This window comes from Miniopterus schreibersii, assembly GCF_964146895.1.
Source record: "Miniopterus schreibersii genome assembly, chromosome: 13".
Lineage (NCBI taxonomy): Eukaryota > Metazoa > Chordata > Mammalia > Chiroptera > Miniopteridae > Miniopterus > Miniopterus schreibersii.
This window is the reverse complement of record NC_138113.1, coordinates 14,721,588-14,739,800: the sequence shown is the minus strand read 5'-3', so window position 1 is coordinate 14,739,800 and position 18,213 is coordinate 14,721,588. Positions and strand designations below refer to the sequence as shown.

General features: G+C 37.8%; 1 protein-coding gene across 1 annotated transcript in view; it reads right to left on the bottom strand.

The window, feature by feature from the left end:
• The window catches only part of TTC27 (tetratricopeptide repeat domain 27), a 104,718-nt gene that overhangs the window by 72,164 nt on the left and 14,341 nt on the right, over nt 1-18,213 (bottom strand). Inside the window, exons 6-8 of the mRNA XM_081156906.1 lie at nt 8,106-8,270; nt 6,060-6,193; nt 621-733 (exon numbers count right to left, since the gene is read on the bottom strand). Of these exons, the coding sequence (XP_081013032.1) occupies nt 621-733; nt 6,060-6,193; nt 8,106-8,270 (412 nt within the window). The remainder of the gene's footprint in view (nt 1-620; nt 734-6,059; nt 6,194-8,105; nt 8,271-18,213) is intronic.

Genomic DNA, 18,213 nt, shown 5'->3' with positions numbered 1-18,213 from the left:
TGAACGTGAATGGAGTCAGTATTAAATGACAGCAAGTTATGAAGTCATTTCCCTGGTTTTGGTAGCTGTATTGTGACAATGTACAAAAACACCCTGCTCGCAGTCATCACACACTGAACTGTTTCAGGGAGATAGAGTATCATGTTGGAAAATGATTCTCTTCAATTCTTTGCAATGCTTTGCCCTGGCAACTTTTTTCCAAATTTGAAATTACTTCCAAATAGAAAAAACATATAAAAATAAAAGGAAAAACTATTTCTACTGTACATAAGTTCCTACAGTGTTAAAATAAGTCTGGTTTTTGAGATGTAAATATCCTCAAAGTTCAAAATACTCATTCTCACCTATCCTGAATACTTTATTAAGTATATCCCTCGCTAAAGCTAAACAAAGAAATTTTGCTTATGGAGGGAAAGGATACGAATGCCAACTTCCAGGAGATTCTGGAGATCCCTAATCTCTAACCTTTTCATTGGATGGCCAACTAGTGTTGATCTTCAGAAGCATTACAAGATTCCCTCTTCACCAAGAACTCCTGGGACCTCCTGAATAAAGATTTCCTAACACAAGAGAACCAACAGGCAAGGTGTTCAATGTTGCCAAGCAAGTCATTAACTTACCAGATTCCAAGGATAACAGCAAGCTCTTCAGCACACAGGTCGGGCATCTGAAACTGTTCACAATCTGCCAACTTTATCTCATTTAGAACAGTATCATCATTCAGCTCAAGATTCTGGTGGAATACAAAAGAAAATACTAAGACCAAAAATTAAATGTGATTCATTCAACAGACTGTATGCAATTGCCTGCTAGGGAAGGATAAGATAGCTTTTTGTTTAAGATTATGCAATGCTTACATATAGTCAATAGGCTTTCTTTTGTTTTGTTGTTGTTGTTTACATATATCTTTGCTGATTTCAGAGAGAGGAAGGGAAAGGGAGAGAGACAGAATCATCAATGATGAGAGAGTCATTGATCCGCTGCCTCCTGCATGCCCCGCACTGGGAATCGAGCCTGCAACCCCAGCATGTTCCCTGACCAGGAATCGAACCGCGATCTCCTGGATCATAGGTCGATGCTCAACCACTGAGCCACGCTGGCCGGGCAATAGGCTTTCTTTTCAAACATAGGTTTGGGGACCATTTATTAGAAACAGGACATGCCACCTATAGTTCAGGAATGCACTGACAATATCGATAACAGAGTAACATCTATCACTGCCTGAGCCTACTGTGCTCTTTCTACTCTGCCTCTAAACTATAAAACATCAACAACTCTCAACTCTTCTTCTCAACGGGATCTGGAAGAGCAAAACAATTTGAAAAGAATAAAGTCTGAGGACTTAGAGTACTTGACAGAATACTTGATTTTAAGAATTATTACAGCCCGGCCAGTGTGGCTCAGCAGTTGAGCATTGACCTAGGATCTAGGAGATCATGGTTCGATTCCTGGTCAGGGCACATGCCCGGGTTGTGGGCTCCATCCCCAGTGGGGGCCGTGCAGGAGGCGGCCAATCAATGGCTCTCTCATGATTTGATGTTTCTCTCTCTCTCTCCCTCTCTCTTCCTCTCTCTGAAATCAATAAAAACATATGTTAAAAAAAAAAAAAAATTACTACAAAACAAAAATAGTGTGGTACTGGAATGAAGACAGATATACAGCTGAATGGAATAGAATAGAGTCCAAAATTTCAGATCCACATTATATGGTCAGTTGATTTTCAACAAAGGTGCACAGGTGATTGACCAGAGGAAAGTCTTTTCAATAAATGACTGGAACCCGGATATCCATTTAGGAAAAAAATGTCCCTCACCCCTATCTCATACCCTATACAAAAATTAAATCAAAATTGATCACAGACCTTAAAGTAGAAGCTAACAGTAAAAAACTTCTAAAAGAAATCCTAAAAGAAAAGTTTTGCAATACTGGGGTAGGCAGACACAATAAAAAACCTGAACTATCAGAGAAAAACTTAATACTGGACTTCATCAAATTAAAAACTTTTGCTCTTTGAAAACATTGTTAAGAAAATGAAAAGACAAGCTACAGACTCAGAGAAGATACTCACAAAAGAAGTATCTGAAAAGGGGCTCGTGTATAGAATACGGAGAAGTCTTACAGCTCAGTAATAACAAGATAACCCAATATAAAAATGGACAAGTTTTATACAGATGCTTCATAAAAGAAGATATACAAACAGCCAACAAGCAACCCAAGAATATCCTGGACAACAGTAGTCACACACATTAGAATGGATAAAATTTAAAAGACTGATAATTCTAAATGTTGACAAGGATCTGGAACTTTCTTAAAATGGTACCACGACAGAAAACAGTTTGCCAGTTTCATATAATAAACATGCATTACCATGTGAGCTATCCATTCCACTCCTAAGTAGTTCCCCATGAGAAATGAAAACACATGTCCCCACAAACATATGTATTTAAATGTTCACAGCAGTTTTATCTGTAACAGCTCCAAACTGGAAACAACCCAAACGTCTGTCAACAAGCAAATTTTTAAAAATTATATATATGGTATATCTACCCAATGGGATTCTAATCAGCAATAAAAGAAACTAGTGACACACACAACCACATAAACTTCAAAATCATCATGCTAAGCAGGAGACCAGATACAAAAGAGTACATACTGTATGATTCCATTCATATGAAATTCTAGAAAAGCCAAATTATCTGTAGTCACGGAAAGCAGATCAATGATTGTTTAAGGCCAGGGGGGTGGAGGGTTAACTGAAAAGAGCATGATAGAACTTTTAGGGTAGTGGAACACATCCTGACTGTAATGGTTGTATATATTTGTCAAATCTCATCAAACTGTACAATTAAAATGGGTCAATTTTTCTGTGTGTAATATTTCAATAAAATTGTTTTTAACGAGTTATCAAAAAAATAGTAAAATCACAATGTGATACACTCAGAAGAATGGCAAAAATTTAAAAGACTGACAGTACCAAGCATTGGCAAGGATGTAGAGCAATTGGTGCCTTCATACTCCGATTATGGGAATGCAAAATGGTATAACCACTTTGGAAAACAGTTTGGCAGTTTCTCACTAAGTTAAAAATATACTTATCACATAACCCAGCCATTCCATTCCGACATATTTACCCATGAGATTAAAAACATATGTACATACAAAGACTGACACAAAAATTTTCCAAGCAGCTTTATTCATAATAGCCAAAAACCAGAAAGAGTTCAATCGTCCACCAACAGGGGATGGATAAACACATTGTGGTACTAACTGAGCAATAAACAGAAGCTAACTATTGCTATCAAAATATCAATGACTCTCAAACATCAGGCTAAGTGAAAGAAGCCAGACACAAAATTGTCATACTGTATGATTCTATTTATTTGAAATTCTAGAAAACACAGATCTAGTCTGTGACAGAAAGCAGATCAGTGGGAGGGAAAGTGATTGCAGGAATATGCGCAGACTTTTCGGCAGAATGGAAACTGTTTTGATTATGCTCGTGGTTACATGTGTCTATTTACCAAATCTCATCAAAACTGTACATTTAAAATAGATACATTTTATTTTATGTAAATATTTCCTCAACAAAGCTGATTTAACTTTTTTCTAATTTAATAAAAGCAGCTAAACCTAGGAAGACTTTAGGAGATAAATGGAGCTGAGCAGAACCTCCTCACACCCCTATTTCAGGAGGCTGAAAACTGTTTATGACTAAAATGTCAACCTCTTAACAGGTAATCTCTTAATTGATAACAGTCCTCTGTCCACATCACAGCCCAAAAAGACAGCTTTCCTTGTTTATCCTCAAATTCATCCTAACTATAGGTCCAGATCTATCTACAAGGTTTCAAGAAACAGTACAGCACCCTCAAGAACATCTAGGAACACAGAAATTGGTCTGCTTCTCAGTCTCCCGTGAAAAAATGCCTCTTCCTCCCTGACTGAGCATCCTTCAAAAGGCAGGGTTGGCAGGCGCACAGCACACCCTGGTGACCATCCATTTTCAACACACACCTTTCATAATTTTAAAAAAAGAGCTATGTATGTAATTTTAAGTTTTCTAAATGGCACACTTAAGGGATTAAGCACAGAAAAAAAAGAAAGACTCACGGACACAGACAACAGTATGGTAGTTACCAGAGGGAAAGGGGGTGGGGGAGGTAGAAGAGAGTAAAGGGGGGATAAATGGTGATGGAAGGAGTCCTGCCTTTAGGTGGTAAACACACAATACAATATACAGATGATGTAGAATTGTATACCTGAAACCTATATGATTTTATTAACCAATGTCACCCCAATAAATTCAATTTTAAAAGCTTAAAAAATAAAAATAAAGTGATTTAACCTAATACATCAAAAATATTATCCTTGTAACATGTATCAACAGAAAATTATTAATTAGATACTATATATCCTTTTTTGTACACAGTCTACAGATCCAGTGTGCCTTTTACTTTACACGTGGCTGATGGCTACCAACTGGACAGGTCAGCTCTAAAGAACCCCTAAACTCTCATTTTTTCTGCATCCTGATAGGGTTGTATCAACCTGCTGGTAAATTCCCTATGATCAGTAACACCTTTGTAGAGTGCCTTTATAGACACCTAATCTGATCCTTTAACAAAGTGGTATGGGGAAAACAAATGAGGAAACTAAGAATCTAAAAACTGTCCCAGGTTCTCGCCCAGGGTGGACATTAAGGATGTGACAGGAACCCTAGTCTCCTCCTCCACCGCAGAAGACCTGAGAATAGACATGTCAGTGTTAGCAACAGGGTATTCTCTATGTGCCAGGCACAATCAGGTGATCAAAACAGTCCTGATCTCCACCCAAGATTCTCTATGTTCCCACTCAGCTCTTTTTGAAATTAAAATGGGTCTACTGCAGTACCAAATCAATAAAGATATGTTTAAAAAATAAAAATAAAAAAATAAAAACAAGGCTGATGACAGTTAATCTAAGACTTAGGGAAGGACTTGGGTTACTTGCTCAAGAAGGAGGGCCCAGAATATTCTATGGAGGATGGAAGCAGTTATCAGTCTGGTTTCCTGACCAGCATCAACACAGCAGTGCAAATGCTCATTCAACTATGGCCCTGCCAACTTCAGGAAGTGTAGGGGGCACCCTGTGTAGTCTTATCCCTAAGCTTCTACATCTTTCCTTTCCTGCCTTCCTTTTCCTCTTATAACCAATTGCTGTTACTCCCTGAAGTTATTGCAAAGCAAGCAGCATACTTGGAGCAATCCCAGGAGGTGTGCAGTATCTCATCAAAGATATTCCTTGGGGCTCCTGACTGCTGCCATCCCTAGCCCCTACCCTTGGCATTATTTTCAGTACAAAATAGAATTTTGCTCAATGTATCCACGGTAAATGTGTCTGCAGGCTCTAGAACGAAGAGCAGGAAGACATGGGCTTCACAGGCAGTAACATCAACCAATGAACAACAAAAAATGATTTGGGGTCTCTGGGATAAGAAAATATAAATGCTAATGGTTTCCATGGAAGCAGCTGGAAAAGCCTGTAAGTAGGTAAACTGACCAAGGGCCATAAATTCAAGTGTCAAAAAGAGAAAGCATTAGCCACATCAAGAAAAACATACTAAGGCAAGAACAAGCCCAATAACAGTAACAAGACAAATCGGAAAACTGGTAAAAAGGAATTCGGATCATGTACTTATATATTTAGAAGCTGAAGAAATTTTAAGTCTTAGTGTTCATAAATACCCACAGAAGGCAAAAATAAGGCAAGAAACATGGTAGCAGCTAGAAACATTAGTCTCTACTGAGCCTGCTTTTTGGATTTCTTCAAGGGGGAGTGGCGGGTAACACACAACTAACTGCATTATTAATTCATGCTTACTGAAGAACGGAACACCATTCTCTCTCTACTTAAGGGTAAAAAAGGCATAAACATAGGGGATTTTTAACCCTCGGGCTCCTTAAAAAAGCTAGAGAGGGGACAAAACGCCTCTTCCCACTCCATTCAGTGTTTCTATGAAACTCACCTATCGAAAGTGTTAGACTTGGAGGCTAATTTAAATAACTCAGGATCCTACTCACCTTGGTTAAATGTTCCTGAGGAGTCGGGGCCGGACTGAATTCACAATGTGAAAATACATCCCCTCCCCTTCTTACACTAAGAATAAGTTGCGCCACATAATTTTCCTGGAACCGTGTCCTTTTGCCTAAAGCCCCTGAAAAAAATATAAAATTATATTTATTGATTTGTCAATCAAATCTATGATCATAAAGAGCAATATTTTCAGAGTACTTTAGAGTTTATAACGTGTTTCTCCATTTCACAAAGAGAAACCTGAGTCCCAATGATGATTTTAAATGACTTGTAAAGTTATAAAGCCAATAAACCATGGGGCCAGAACTCAAACCCAGGATTTCTGCCAACAGATTCCACATACTTACTTTTGCATCGCATTTCCTACTTCCTCAAAAGAATAACTCATTAAGTAACGTAGGTAGAAGAAATATTATCAGCTCCACATAACAGATGAAAACGCGGAGGTTCTGAAGAACAGAGTCACTTGCTCACGATCATGGGGCTTCTCAGTATCAGAGCCAGAGCTTAAAGCCAGGGTTTTCAGGTTCTAAATCCCAGTCTTTCTATCTGGCCTCAGGTAACACCAATCTTTTTTTCATTTTGTAACTGAAATAACTTGCTGCACAATAGCTTTAAGAGAAACAAAAGTTCTCACATCCATCTTCTGGTAAGAGTCACATTACAAAGACCCTTGATAACAGACCAGTCTAAGAAGTCTGGACTTCATCCTGCTATGACTCTGGCTCTAAGTTATACATCAACCTTTTACACATTACACTAAAAACAGCTACTGAGATGGTCTAACACAACTTAAGTTTTTATAGTAAGGCTATCGCTAAATGGAAAAAGCAATCTGACTCTCACCTATTATTTGTGAATACCACACTTGTATTTAAGTTGCTCACTCTTAGCTTGGAAAAAATTATGAACACTAGGTATTAAATACACCAACAGTTAAAGCTAACCATACATGGTACTACTGTACTGTTAGTTTTTCAAGTAGTCCAAAAAAGTCTCCTAAGTCCACAATATTCAAAATCACAATCTCTGAAACTAACCTCACAAGTTATATTACATATTTTCAACACAGACAAAACTCCAACTTATACATGACCATTGTTCCAAAAGTTGTAAACTGAATATTTAAAAATTTTCCCTACAAAAACAATAATAAAAGATGACTAAGATCCCAGACCAGGCCACAAAGTCATATTTAACTCATAATATATCTGAAGGATTTTATGTAGCTGAGTAAGAAGGATGGCATTTGGAGGCTAAGAATGGGCTGTAGAAATAGCCCAGGCCCAGCCTAGGGAAGACATAATAGGTTCAAGCATTTGAATACTCACAGACTGGGAGTTGCAGCCCATGTCCAGCAAGTGTAAACAGTGCAATCAGCTAATGATGTCTGACTTTCATTACTGTGTTCAATACTGAGAGCCACTTATATTGTGAGACACGAGGGACAGAGCAATACATGAAAAGAAACCAATGTTTCTTATTTGGTATTCAGAAGAAACACAGAGGTTTTAGAAGAAATACTGTAATTTATTTGTTCACTCATCAAATGTTTATTGAGTCACTACTATATGCCAGATAGTGTTGTAAGGCATTGAAGAAACATCTACACAAAACAGTCAAAAATGTGGTCTTAAGGAATACAAAAAAAGCAGGATAAAAGCCATAGATGGGTATTTACAAGAAAGGACAATGTGGGAAGGACAAACCAAACTTGGGAATCAGGAGGGAGGGGTCTTAGGAGACCCACATCCACAACCAAATGGTCAAAAGTTCCTTTGTGTTCTGCCTGGCTCCTATACTACTACTAGCATGTGTCTAACTAGATTAGAAAATAAATGGGCGTCTTCAGGAATAAAGAAAACGTATAATTTCAAGTTTGTTGCAAAACTATAAATTTTTAAATTAAAATCTATTTTTGTAAAGCAAAGAATAGGAAACAGAAAAGCAAATATGCCCAAACAATATAACCAAACTGCCGATGTATATATTAGTTTTATGATAAAAATAAATCAAAAGATAAAAAGTCTTACCTGTCAAATCAATTTGTAATTTGCTGATGTCTTTAGCAATGCTGAACTGATCTTTTGCTTTCTTATATTCATAATAATATAAAAATATATATGCACATTCCAGATGGAATTGAACAGCCAAATATCGACCCGAGTCATCTACAAACAGATGCTCCAGCTTTATCACTGCAAGACAAAAGATGAACATTAAAAACTATGATGAGAATAAAATTATATTAATGAGTAAAATGTTAAGTCCATAATATGTGAAGTATACATTACATTAGCCCTGCTCTTAAAGAAATTTTAAATCTGGAATGTAAGGAACATTCGCTGAGCACTTGTTCCAAGCACGAAGCTAAGCATGTTAATATACATTACCTCCTTTTCTCCAAACAATCCTAGGAGGTAGGATTCATAACCCTGCTCTTTCTTGTTTTAGAGTACTTGTCTCCACCCTATTAAAAAAATATATGGCAACACAAGGTGTTGATACAAAGTACCAAATGAATCTATGAAGAGTTAAACAATACAAAAAATCTGATGAAGAGATCGGCTTACAATTTAAACTCATAAAGAATGCAGAATTTCTCCCTTAAAAAAAGAAAGCTTTTCCCAAAAGGGGCCTGACGTAACCTTTGAAAATGGTTCAGTACTCACTGGACCCAGAAAAACCCACAAAACTATGCAAACCAAGATGTTCAAATCTTTGTGCTCGCTTTAAGAAGGCTCATGAAACTGCCCAGGACATAAAGGGCATGCGTATCCAAAAAGCCACCAAGTATCTGAAGGATGTCACTTTACAGAAGCAATGTGTGCCATTGTCATTACAACGGTGGAGCTGGTAGGTGCGCCCTGGCCAAATAGTGGGGCTGGACAAAGGGTCAGTGGCCCAAAGAGTGCTGAACTTTTGCTGCACATGCTTAAAAATGCAGAGTAATGGCTGAACTTAAGGGTGTAGATGTAGATCCTCTGGTCACTGAGTACTTCCAGGTGAAAAAAGCTCCCAAGATGTGGCACAGAACTTACAGAGCTCATGGGCACATTAACCGGTACATGAGCTCTCCCTGCCATGTTGAGGTGATCCTTAAGAAAAAGAGCAGATTGTTCCGAAACCGAACAACTGTAAACCTACTTTTGCCCCACCATGTATTACAGATACAAGTCCCTTGTCAGAGAGAGAGAGAGATATATATATATATATATATATATATATATATATATATATAAAATTTCCAAATAGTTTCTCCTATTCTGTGGGTTGTCTTTTCATTTTCTTGATAGTATTTTTCAAAGCAAAAGTTTTTTTAATTTTGATGAAAGTCTAATTTTTCTTTTGTTGCTCAAGCTTTTCGTGTAGTATCTAAGAATCCATTGCCAAATATGACGTCATGAAGATCTACTTCTATATTTTCTCCTGAGAGTTTTATAGTTTCAGCTCTTTCATTTAGGTGTCTGACCCATTTTGATTTAACTTTTGTATATGAGGTAAGATAAGGGTCCAATTTTATTCTTTTGCATGTGTCTACCCAGTAGCCCAACACCAATTGCTGAAAAGACTATTTTTTCCCCTACTGAAACATTTAATATGTAGACTAAAGCAAGTAATTATGTTAATACAGGTATCAATCAAGGATATAAACATTTTGCAAGGTTAATTTTGTTTTTTCAAACTATAAGAGAAAGTTTATTTAGAAAGTCACAGAGGTAGAAGAAGTGAGCCATAGAAGAAACTGGCTCAGGAAAGCAGTTACTCAGGCAAAAGAAGGGCCCTTGGAGCTTAGGGGAGAGAGAGAGAGAGAGAGAGATGGGCCTTGAGAGAGGAAAGAAAGAGGAAAGGAAGAGGAAAGGCGTGGGCTTGCTCTGGAAAAGGAGAGGAGAGCACGCCAGGTTGAATTTTAATTGGAGCTCCTTGGTCGGGGTCAGGGACTGCAGGCACGTTTGCTGGGGCCTGGTCTTGGTTTTCCAGGAACAACATCTCAAGAGGGGCCTCAGCTGGAGTGACTGCAGAGGCTGCAGACACGAGCTATGCATCTGCCAAAACCAGGACTGGTGGCTTGACAGGGGCTCATCCAGCAAGTCTGCAAAGCCCAGGGCTCACCCAAATGTTTGCTGGGACTAGACCAGTATGTCTGGGGTTAGGGTCTCAACTGGTGTTATGTGACAGGGCCAGGTATTGCCCAGCATTCAACAGAGCCTGGTCAAGTACTGAGCTGTGTGTTTCATGGGGCCAGGGCCAAGGGAACAGGCTACACAGTTGAGCTAGAGTTGAAGAAACAGTCTACATGGCTGGGAGATTCACTGCATAAAGAAAGATTGTAGCCTGGCCGCGTGTGGCTCAGGGGTTGAGCATCGACCTAGGATCCAGGAGATCACAATTCGATTCCCGGTCAGGGCAAATGCCCAGGTTGCGGGCTTGATCCCCAGTCAGGGGCATGCAGGAGGCAGCCGATCAGTGATGACTCTCTCTTCACTGATGTTTCTATCTCTCTCCCTCCCTCTCCCTTCCTCTCTCTGAAATCAATAAAGATATATTAAAAAAAAAAAAAGAAGAAGAGGATTGTACATCCACTGCAGATAATGGGAGCCTGGTTTTTCATTATCAGAGAAGGGAGTTACAAAATTGGAAGAGTAGAGTAGAATAAACCTTGTGATAATGAACCGGAACAAGAGATGATGTAAATTCATGCTTTTCAATATATAAATAGATACAGAATAGATAGAGATGTAAATATGTATGTATGTGTGTGTATATATATACACATACTTCCCAGCTACATCTGTTGAAAGGCTTTAAAAGTAACCAGAGCTTTTTGGAGAAATTACTGATTCTAGGGCTGGAGCAAGGAAATACAAAATGAGGCTAAGATATCTTCTTGTATCAGAAAATAAAGAAGTGCTCAAAGACATGTTGAAAGAGCACAGAAGTCAGTTTGAACAAGCTCCTGCTGGCCAAACCTGGGATACTTTGAGCATCAAAATAATAATAGCAATCAATTATAATCCACTGACTGAATTAGGGATCCATGAGTCCATACTAATATTAATATATAAATACATAAATTCAAAATTTGATAAAGGACAGCAACATGGTTTCTAAGTACCTCACCATAAACACTAATTAATTATAAAGAGTACAAGCCAAAAACTGGAAGTAGTCCAAATTTCCAACAACAAATGGATAAACAAACTGCTATTTCCATTTAATGGAACACTACACAGCAATGAAAAGGAATGAACTATGGTTACATGTCACTACATAGATGAATCAAAATAATTACATTGGAAATCCAATGTCCTAGTGAGCTAAGGTCTATCTACCCATTCGATCTGCCACTCAACCCCTCATGCTCTGCTCCAGCAGTTCCCAACCCTGCAAGTCCCAAACACATAAAGACGTTTCAAGTCTCTGTGCCTCTCTATACATATTGTATACCCTCCAACTTCTCTGCCTAACAAATTCTCACCAATTCTTCGAAAGTCAGTTCAAGCATCAGCCACTTTGTGAAGCCTTCTCTGATCTCTCAAGTTTAGTTAGACTAATCACATCCCTTCCTTCATTCCTTCCTCTTTATGCCCTTTTTCTTCCTATATTCTAGCACCTACCCCACTGAGTTCACTGACAACCCTAGCACCTAGCACAGTGACCGGAACACAGCAAGCATTCAAAAAAATCTTTTTACTAAATATCAATTTTGGCAGGCAATAGAAAGTCAAAGATAAAACTGGGAATTAAAGATTTTCCCTATTCAAAAAAAATGACATGATGAAACTGACATTTAGAAAAAACCAATGCAGTACCGAAGTACAGGGAGAAGGGACAAAGGCCAAGGAAAAGGTGCAGCCTTTCGGACATGAAGAGGTAATGGGAGTGCCGTAAGTAACCGGAGAGCTGGCCAAGCAGAAGGCAGGCTAGACCCACCCTGTCATTCTGGTGCTCCACAGCAGTGCTCTCCAAAAAGCATTCTGTGATGAGGTATTTTACAGCTGCACTCTCCAAAGTGATAGCCATTAGGTCCACCTGGTTTCTGAGCACATGAAATGTGGCTAGTGGAACTGAGGAACTCAAGTCTTCATTTCATTTATTTCACTTTATTTTAATTTAAATAGTCACATGTGGCTAGTGCCCACTATATAGGACAGGAGCTCTAGCTAGCAGTTGTGGCAAAATAGCAGATATTTTTAATTAATAATAGGAAGCAGTTTGTAGCACTTATGGATCCTAAAAATGAAATGGGCTCCCTCTCAAAGTCATTTTGGAAAGTGCCCAAGAAAAGAGGAGATGACTTTTTTGGATACAATATTCCAATAGATTCCAGCATTAGGATGGGTGGAAAGATGGCCTACAAAGAATCACATTATTTTCACCTGGAAAGGATTCAAAGATCATTTTTACGTGGAAGAGAACCTTGGTTTGTAAGTTAGTTACCTGAGGTCGCGCAGGGAGTCAATGACAGGATAGCAACTAAAAGCCAGATCTTAAAACACTATGTTCTGTTAATCGTCTTGACTATGACAATTTCATGGGTATATGCATATGTAAAATGTCATCACTTGTACACTTTAAATGAGACTTATTATAGGCTATTTATACTTCAAAACAGCTGTTTAAAAAAAACACACTATATCCACCACTATACCATCCTATGTTGACTCTCTAGCACCATCTCCTAAGAGTTACTGAGAACAGATTAGTTAATATACTTAAAGATTGGAACAGTGCTTGGTATGAACTGAGCACTATAGAAAAGTTAACTGCATTATCACTATTAGATACTAGAGTTCTGCCCTACCGACCGGTTTGGAGAAATGTAATTTGGAGTCAGAAACTCCAGATCATAGTTCTGGCTCTTGGACAATCTCTCTGAGTCTCAATTCTTTATAAATGAGTTAGTCAGCTGGACAAAATCATCTCTACAGGGTCTTTCCAAACTAAAGACTTCAGAGTTGTAGAAATGGAAGAGGATGGGTAAGGGGCCTTGGGGGGAGAGCTGGTAAGAACTGGCTAGATATGCAGAACGAAGGAAAACTGAACCAACTATGAACACAAAGTTCTGAGCTTTGGATGACTCAAGGTTTAAATAAAAAGAAGAGCATGTTGACCCAATAGGAGTACATTTATTATTTTAACAAATCAGTAGGTACTCCATGGAAATGAATAGTCATGACCTTCTGAATAAAAATGTCAACCAGTACATTTAAAACATATGCTAAAACCAAAATCTGTTCTCATGAGATGTTAATGCTGTTAAAATGAAACCCCAATGGATAATTATAATTAGATAATCATATTTAGCATGTTTAATAACATTCATTCTAAAGTATCAGATTATTTAAAAAATCAACGCATATATCAGTCACCAAGAGACTAATCTCTTGAACTCTTTCTATGTGGGAACAGTCTAACCCTAGAGTCACACAACTGCCTATAGATGTCACAATGGAACTCTTCGAAAAAGCATTTTAACCTGTTTTCTCTTAGATGGTTACTTCTTCATGAGCTGGAACACATTTTTAGTATCAGATCCTAAAAGAAATGGCTGTGTATCCTTAAGCAGTCTTTAGAGAACCATGGTTTCATGAGTGTGACATCCAAGAGTGCCTTGCATCGTGCTGAGGAACACACTCTTCAAGATTCTAACTTACTCCTTTCATAGAAGTGATCAGTCCAGCAAAGTTAAGCTGACACTCTGATGGGCTCTATTCCACTACACTGCACTGATGTAACATTCCTGGACGAAAATATAAAGATCACAGTTGTTCATAATATACTTGCTCCATTTCATAGACTGAAAAAAATTCCTGCCAACTTTCTGATGATCCCTCAAGGGCAACATTTCAAATATAATATTCTTCTCTGGACACTGAACAGTATTTCAGTTGTAACTGACTGCTTGGTTAACACTTGGGTCAAATCCCAGAACAAAACATTTTCTTAAATAAAATTGTTTATGAAATGTTGCAGTTTAAGACTAACTACAGACCTATTTAGATATAGCCAAAATGGACCAATTTATGACTAGATAAAATAAAAAATGTCGTTGATTAGCCTAGAACAGCAACATAAAAAATTCTGATTTGCAAGGCGAAGCAAATTATATGCTGCAACACACTGCAGAGAGAAACTGAGACCATTTGGGGAATGAGTCACTTACAGTCATATTTCCAGATATCTTAACCCTTTCCTTCCTGTTTGGAAATTTAATTTTACCCCTTAGAATTCTCTGTAAAATACACCACTATGGTTCCTACCTTTACATATAATGGTGTATTTTACATATATTCCACATAAGGCCCTGGCTGGTGTGGCTCAGTGGTTAAAGCATTGACCTGCACACCGAAAGGTCGTGGGTTTGATTCCCAGTCAAGGGCACATACCTGGGTTGAGGGTTCACTCCCTGCCACATGGTTGGGGCCCATTCGGGGGGGAGGCAACCAGTCAATGTGTCTCTCTCAGATGGATGTTTCTCTCTCTTTCCCTCACTCCCTTCCACTCTCTCTGAAAAACAACGGAAAAAAAAATCCTCTGGTGAGGTTTAACAAAAATAAAACAAAACAAAAAAAAAAATAGCACATAAGGTATTTGCTTCTTTTCTTAAGAAAAGGTCATCATTATGAACATTAGTCAGTGATATGGTATAGAGATAGCCAATAATGCAGATTTACATAATATGGGATAAATCTGCATTAATGGCTATATCAAACTTCGCTTCCTAAAAAAAAAAACAAAACTGCTAGTGATACCTTGCTTTTTGTTCATTTACCAATTTTCCATAAAAGTATAATAAAAATAGGAAACTGTATAATATCCTATGCAGAATAATGTAACTACCTTGTTTCAAAATTAAATAGTGCGCTGAATCCTGATAACCCTCCTCCTTCAAATGCTTTTGATATCCTCTGGGAAAAAATCAACTTTTAACCCATTTCTATCAATGACATTCAACTCACCCCTGGATTTCAAAACTTTACCCAATTTCATGAACTAGAAGCTTATCCCACTCCTCTTCTCCCTTGAACTAAATTTGTTTATAGAGTCTCTCACTTAATTTCAAAAATATGCGATGGCATGAATGGGGGAAGACTCAGTCTGCACATTTTCATTTCACTAAAAACAGAAAGAAGACAAGACACATCTGCTAAATGGGGCATTGGGCCTTCATTTTCTCCAAGTCCTACTTCGTATTCCATTTTGAAGAGAACGCCACACCCAGGCAACACTACTATGAGATGACTCAGTCCCACATGGTATCTGGGTAGGAGCAGTCTCCTCATAACTTCTATAATATTTCACTTTTTGAAAAGTTCTGGTACAGAAATTAAATTAGATCCAAACTGCAATCAAGATGGAGGACACAGAGAGTTCCCCCCTAAAAAGTACATGTAGAAAGGGCTAAAACAATGTTAGCTATCAGCCCTGGCCTGGTAGCTCAGTTGGTTGGAGCATCGTCCCGAAACACCAAGGCTGCAGGTTAGATCTCCAACAAGAATCAACCAGTGGCCCTGGCCAGTGTGGCTCCGAGGCTGAGCATCGACCTATGAACCAGGAGGTCACCGGTCAACTCCCAGTCAGGGCACATAGTTACGGGCTCGATTCCCAGCAAGGGGAGTGAAAGAGGCAGCTGATCCATGACTCTCTCTCATCACTGATGTTTCTCTCACTCTCTTTCCCTTCCTGAACTCTCTGAAATCAATAAAAACATATTAAAAAAATATTTTAAAAAAAAGAAGAATCAACCAATGAATGCACAAATAAGTGGAACAACAAACAGATGTCTCGCCAGGCTAGTGTGGCGCAGTGGTTGAATGTGTCGACCTATGATCCAGGAGATCAATGTTCAATTCCCGGTCAGGGCACATGCCCGGGTTGCAGGCTCAATACCCAGTGGGGACCGTTCAGGAGGCAGCCGATCAATGACTCATTATTAGTGTTTTCTCTCTCTCTCTCCCTCTCCTTTCCTCTCTGAAATCAATAAAGATATATTAAAAACAAAAAACAAAAAAACCCAAATAGATGTCTCTCTCTCTCTCCCTTCCTCCCTCTCTTTCTAAAATAAATAAAACAAATAAGTAAATAAACAAACAACTACTCAGGTTTTAAATCTGGTCACAAAATAAATTTTTTAAACATACAAAGTTGAAGTTCAAAATAGATATTTTGTTATATAGACGAAGTTTAGTCTAAAATGCCCTTCTCTGCTTGTTCCATAACCTTAAGTTACTTAAAGTCCTGAAAGAATATAAACCAAGTGCTAATATAAACAACATAAATGAATCAATTATTATGTGCCTAAATATTTTCCTTATTGAATTATATATAGATGGCTCATTTATCTAATACTAGCATATACTTATGTATTTCTGTCCTAGAACAAAATAAAACTTGAGAAATTAATTTCAACTGATCACCTAGCTTAGTAATATTTATCACTACACAAATTAATGTCCTGTCTAATGTACTCTGACCTACCTTGTTACTATACAGATGTAACCTTGAAGGAAACAGACTCCAGAAAGGTACAGGAGCATCTTGCAATTACACAAGGCACAAGCAAAACAATTATTTTATGCTTCATGGATGTGCTACCTCCATCAAGTACCGATCACTGCTTCTCCCCGCAGAGTGACGCCACCCACCACTCCCCTCAATCCTTACATGTACATACTCACTCTATCCTCTTGTGACAGGAAAGGAGTGTGGGCTTTGGAATCAGATACACCTAAAGTCAAATCCCTTCCCTGTAATTCAGAAGTGCATTACTAGGTCCACATTCACTTGTGTTCAAGTATTCCTTCACTATAAGAGAATTTGTTTTTATTTTTGTTTTGTTTGGCAACTTTTGCCAAGACCAATCATTCCAAAAGCCCAGGGAAACCAAGTATCAAGGTACCCAAGATTTTCCCTCTTTTTCAAAATGCTTCCCCAGGAAACATGGCAGGTGGGGGGTGGCATCTGTAACAAAGGCAGTGGGAGGCAATTACAGGGGTATGTGGTTTAAAAGTATGTGGTAAATTTTCCATTTATATTTTAGGCACTTTTCTATATGTACATTATATATTACAATAAAAAATAATAGGGGATGGAGGATTCAGCAGAAAAGGGGGAGGAGGTCAAGAAATACAAACTACCAGTTATAAATAAGTCACGGGGATGTAATGTCCAGCATAGGGAAGAGAGTCAGTATTGTAATAACTATGTACAGTGACAGACACTAGTCTCACCATGGTGATCACTCTGTAAGGTATATAAAAGTTAAATCACTATGTTATACACTAATACAGTATTGTATGTCAACTATAATTAAAAATCAGTTTTAAAAAGAATGAAATCTTGCCATCTGTAACAACATGAATGGACCTACAGGGTATTACGCTGAGTGAAATAAGTCAGACAGAGAAACACAAATACCACACGATTTCACTTACATGTGGAATCTAAGAAACAAAATAAACAAACAAGCAGAACAGAAACAAACACAGATACAGAGAACACTTTGACAGTTGCCACATGGAAGGGGGGATTGGGGAGCTGGATGAAAAAAGCGAAGGGATTAAGAAGTACAAGTTGGTAGTTACGGAACAGTCATGGGATGTAAAGTACAGCATAGGGAATATAGTCAATAGTATTATAATAACTATGTATGGTGTCAGATGGGTACTGGATTTATCGTGGTGATCACTTTGTAAGTTATATAAATGTCTAATTACTAGGTTGTACACTTGAAACTAATATGTCAAGTATAATTGAAAATAAAAAATGATTTAAAAAAATCAGTTTTAAAAGAAGAAAATAAAAATAAAACAAAATGTAAAAATGTCTATCTACTGTCATCCTCAGTAAAAAGTATTTTCTACCAAAAGTTAAAAAAAAGTTTTTCTTCATGTACTTAATAAGCTATAGGATAAATAATTTCCTATTCTGAAAGCAATTTGACACAATTTACTCCATCTTAAGTGAGTTAAGGATCTTTTTTAAAAGAGTTTACATTTGTTTCCAATGAGGCCTCTTAAAGAACAGAGAACATATTAAAATACCTTTAAGCAATTCATGATAAAATCATGGTGACCTACAAAGAACAAATCATTCCTTCTAAGTAGGTGACACAAGTGATAATGATTGCCTTTTTTA